This window comes from Anneissia japonica, unplaced genomic scaffold, assembly GCF_011630105.1.
Source record: "Anneissia japonica isolate Jap-2015-1 unplaced genomic scaffold, ASM1163010v1 scaffold288162_len571657_cov150, whole genome shotgun sequence".
NCBI lineage: Eukaryota > Metazoa > Echinodermata > Crinoidea > Comatulida > Comatulidae > Anneissia > Anneissia japonica.
This window is the reverse complement of record NW_022753254.1, coordinates 10,461-15,905: the sequence shown is the minus strand read 5'-3', so window position 1 is coordinate 15,905 and position 5,445 is coordinate 10,461. Positions and strand designations below refer to the sequence as shown.

At 33.7% G+C, this 5,445-nt stretch overlaps 1 protein-coding gene across 1 annotated transcript; it reads left to right on the top strand.

Moving 5' to 3' along the window:
• Window positions 1-4,045: 4,045 nt before the first annotated feature.
• Window positions 4,046-5,245, top strand: LOC117122805 (E3 ubiquitin-protein ligase TRIM31-like; the record flags this gene model as incomplete). The annotated part of the gene is made up of 2 exons (XM_033268554.1): window positions 4,046-4,405; window positions 4,953-5,245. Coding segments are annotated over exons 1-2 (653 nt in total), but the record flags the coding sequence as incomplete, so codon positions are not given.
• Window positions 5,246-5,445: the final 200 nt, after the last annotated feature.

Below are 5,445 nucleotides of genomic sequence, written 5' to 3'. Positions count from 1 at the left end.
TGTAAATGGCAATTTGTTTGATGTTAGATTCCTTTTAAAAACTAAATTATTTAAGAAAAAAAAATGCATATATTGACTCAAGAAAATCAGTTTTAATACAGAATTTGATTATTGGGGCCATTTTCACCTACCTGTCATATGGGGCCATTTTTACCGGGCCATTTTTTCCGGGGCCATTTTTTCCGGGGCCATTTTTTCCAAGGCCATTTTTTCCGGGGCCATTCTTACCGTACACCGAGTTATATAGCAGTTACATAAAGCATATTGCAAAGCAAGTATCAGTTAAAGTGTTATATCGTTAAATATCAATGCTATAATAGTGATATTTAGGATTTGAAACTATAACCAGCTACATCAGACCAAAATCAGTAAGTACGGTGCCATAAGTATCAATCTGCTATAGCAAATAACGGTGCTATAATTTACTTTGTGGAGTGCTTTACCAATGCTAGCTAATGTAATGATATACCTGCTACTTTGATATTATGTTGATATGACCAATGGACATGCTTGCTACATTAGATCATGGAGAAAATAAAATAGAAATTAACAATACTGTATTTGTTTTGACTTACTATGTTTCTGATGATTAAATATCTTACAAAAAATACAGGCATATTATTCTTTCTCCTCGATCAGAGCTTGACCCCACTAAAACGGTTTGGACGTTTGTGTTGTTAAAGACGATGTGGGTAAATGCAGTTGAATATGTGGCAAAGACAAGCCAAGCCAGTTACTGATCGCAAATGGTGTTTCACAGAAAATAGCCAAAAACATGCTGGAATGTTAACTTTTTAAAAATATATATTATTGCACTGAACTAACTTTTATGTTTCTATACATCATGCTATGCTGTTATTTTCCCCATTTTCAATGTTAAAACAACACTTTTTAAGGATTTGATGATAGTTGCTGCATGAGAAATGCCTGAAAACTTTGAAGGCTGATTTCTCATATATTGTTCTTTAAACAGCTGTATGTTTAAATGCTTGTACACGTAACTTCATGTATGGAAAAGTCAGATGTGAATAATTTTTTTACCATTTTATATCTCTTATTTTACTCTTTAATGCAGTATTAATAACTCAAAATTGATTTTTGAGACGAGTGACTGGTTGGGCTGGCCACATATCATTAAAATTGTATTCACTTTGTGATGATTGAATATCGTACAAAAATACAGGCTTTTAGGCCTAGAAAAATATCTTTGATTTCGTACTAGTTAATTGTTTGTATCATGGAAGTTCCATGTTGAGACGTAGGCCTGAATAACTTGTCAAGTTTGGTCTTTCAAATGACGCGAGTAGAGTCGTAGAGTAAAAGCTCATAATATCACTTTTATTTGAAAAGTTACACTATGATTTAATAATTCATAATTGATGATTAATTGATAATTTGATTGAAATAATATGCTATTGTACCAAATCAAATACATTTAATAAAAACAGCAAAATTGTATAAAATGAAACCGATCTTTATGAACAAACGTTAAACTTCGTGGTTCAATCTTTTTGAGTCGTAACTGTTTACAAAATACATGCGAACCAATTCCAGGATTACCATTTGTGTTGATTTGTCATCAATTCGATCCATGCGTTGTTCAATATGAGTAGAAATTGTAATGCTCTGGTGAGTGAGTATTGAATGAAAAATTGAATTTAAACCACTATTATTAAGATATGGTAATAATTACCTTGGAACCATACTCAAATTTTAAAGTCAAACTCCACAGAAAAATAATGTTTGATATCTTGTAAAAATGATTTTTCGAAGACAGACAAAGTTGTTATGACTAAAAACTGGGGAATGGTAAATGAGATACGAATTTTTGAATATTTAAAAACTGGTGGAAAAGGTGTAAAAAAGGGCATTTATGCCCCTTTTTCCCAGTTTTTTTCTGTCTTTTAAAAGTAAGTTGTAAATGTGACTGCATGAGTATTTGATGATCATTGTTCATTAATTATGAATTGCCTATGGGAAGAGAAAAAATAATTTTGTAATTTAAGCACTGTTGTGAAATTTTTGAATTATAATTTTCAATTAAAGTAAAAATAAAATATATTAGGTATCTGCTTTTCAAACTACTACTAAAATTGTACATATAGTGAATCACATACTATAATATACTAGGCTGTACAGTATACATTAATGTATACAAAATATGACATAGGGATACACAAGATGAGTATAATAATTTAAAAATATCATGAATCAATATAAAGTGGAGACACACAGACTATGCAATACATCTGTTTAATGAAGTGCTTTTTAAAAATGATGACTAAAATTAAAAGTTATTATAATTTTTTTTGTAGTTCTTTTACATCCAATCACAAATTGAAACTCCAAGGATAATAAGGAACTGTGGTGAATTTGAACACAGGAATGAAATAAAGGCATCTTTATAGCAAGTATATACAGAAAATACTCCACTGTTACAGTCAGAATAATAATGATTTTTTTTTCCTATTTCCCTAGTCCAAAGTTTTGTTCCCTTCCTGCGACTCGGCCGCATTTATCGGCAACATCAGGCCTGTTTTTGTCAGATAGAAAAATAAAATAAAGATACACAATAAACTTACGAGGTGAGAAAGAATGCTTGAAGTGGCATCCATATGGCAACGCTTCCCATCAAGTTAATCTCCCTTACGGCTTTTTTTTACTTGTATCTCGTGCTCTTCTCTCCTAGAAACAACTGTCATACCGACTTTTAAGTTGATTAACCTAAAAAAGAAAAAATTTTAAATAGCAAACATGTATTTAATAGAATTATACAAATTAATATCTAATTAATTTTAACTTTATTTGAAATACTGTATTTCAAACAAAACATTTAGGTGAGATCCTTGTCATACTTTCGCTTCCAGGTCAGAAGGATACTAAAGGTCATTTAAATGAAGATAGGGGCTTATTACCCTATCTAGTGACCATGCTGATGTGGGGATTCATAACAGGATGCAAATTGTGTATACCCAGTATTCTGCTTTCTATTAAGTGGCACCCTAACATACAGTGCCATATCTATGAGTACTAACATGGGGGATGGAGGCTGATGTACGGCAACCACTCTGACAGGGTCCTGGCACAGCCCCCTTCCTCCTCACTGGTGCTACCACTGGTCTATTCTAAGCCTCCATTGCATATGGCAATGTGTCTGCTTAGTTTTTAAATGGATAAGAATTGTGCAATATGTTTTGGTGAGATAAGGTCTGTCACGAAAGCATGTATCCGTCACACTGTATTTACAGACCCACACAAAAATATGAAGTAGGGGACATGATGAATAATTTCCATTTGGACTAAGTATAATTTTATCCCAATAATCACAGTTTGACAGAATAAAGATCCAACTGTTACTGAGATAGATATATGCATTTTTAAAAGTTAAAAATGGTGTCTTTTTTGGTCTGGTCTGTCAGAAAACATCGTTTTAAATTAATTAAAATACTAGCAAATCTCAGAAGTCCTTAACATATGGGTAGTTGGTAGATAATCAGGAGTAATAATAATAATAATAATAATAATAATAATAATAATAATAATAATAGTGTAGTTTTATATAGCGCACATATCCATCTAATGTAAAATGCTCAGGGCGCTTGATATATGGACAAGGAACTTGATCGATGACTTTCTTTGCCCCTAAGGTCCTTTCGTGTCTGTGCTACCCGGTAACCCAGTACCAGCAACTCTCATCGTCCACCACAGGGGCTGTCTGTTCCAGTACACCGGGGTATCCCCCTACTCGTCTCGAAGGATGTATTGGGTTCTTTATAGCGCACACGAGTCATTGTATACACTGGGCCTACAGTTTATAGTCCTTATCCGGGAAGACTTATTCTACCACCAGAACCATAGGCGAGCTTGCCGTTCGAACCAGCGCCTATATTATGGCTATAGCTTGCGGCGCCCCCGCTAACCGCACAGCCATTCGACTCACCCATACAATTGGTTCTATTCTCTTCAAAAAACCAGGAAACTTGTTTTAATGTTTAAAAAAAAAGTTATCAAATGTCCTGTATTTCACAGTGGAATTGATTTCAAGATGGCTACCAGTGAGCTGAATCAGTTTCTAGAAAATGTTGATGAGAAGGTCCTAGAGTGTACCATTTGCTTTAAGAGACTTCAAAATCATAAATCCCTCAACTGCCTCCATAGTTTCTGTTTGGCATGTCTGGAAGACTGGGTTAAAACTAAGGGAGAGCTGATTTGCCCAACTTGTTCAAAATCATATCCTATTCCAGAGGGTGGGCTTCAGAAACTTCCACCAAATACCTTTCTTAATAAGTTAATAGAAACTATTGATCAATTTTCAAAAAAAGATCCGATAAAATGTGCTTGTAAAAAAGGAGAAGCACAGCAATATACTACTGCCAGGATTGCAGACAGTACTTGTGCTCTACTTGTATTGACCATCATAAAGAGTTCCAACTCTTTGCAAACCATAAGTTACATTTAGTGGAGGGTGTACGATCAATGAGCACAATACAAAACCTTCACTACATCCACCACAGTGTTTGCTTCACAGCAAACCTTTGGAATTTTACTGTGCAAACTCCAGTTTGTGTTAATTGTACAATTATGAACCACAAAGAATGGGAAAGAAAACACACAGACCAATCTGCATTTCAGAAGCATTTCAAACATTTAAAGAAACTTCGGAAACATTAGAGAAAGCTGCCAATGACTGCAAAAACAAATTACAATGGCCTCAAAGCAGTAACTCAGATTGCTATAAAATTAGGACAAAGTAGAGAGAAAACTTTGAGAGATATTGGCAATCATGTGCAAGAAATGTGCCAGATAATGAAAAAAAAGGAGACCAAATAAAAAATGAAGTAGAGAAAATCTACAAAAAGAAAAAGAAGGTAAATGATGCCAAAATGGATGAATTGAAAACAACAATATCTGATATAAATACAAAATTGAGTTTGCTTAATCATTTATTGAAGAGTGATGAAGGCACAGCAATGCTATCAAGTGAAACATTAATTACAGCACTTAAGGACAGGATCAAAGAATTGCCAAAAACAGAGCCAGATGATAATGGACACATTAACTCTCTTGTAAACAAAGAACAAAAGGCTTCATTGAAAGAATATGAAATGGGGACTGTAACACAGAGGGCAGCAGACTTCTTAACATTAAAGGGAGAGGAATCAGTGACCGAAGGTCAGACAATTGTTGTCAAAATAATCAAACCAGATGAATGTAAAGTACATGCAAATCAACTGAAGGCAAAAAGGTATATCCATCATTTCATATAATCCAAGGAGACTTGCAGCAGCTAATCAAGGTGACCAAACTGTAAAAATATTCAATTATTATGCATTGATAGCCAACTGGTTACACTTTTTGTGTGTTGTGTTCATCAAATTTAAATTTATAGGTGTACAATGCATCAACAAATCATAATTTGAACAACATAACATTTATATTTCAATA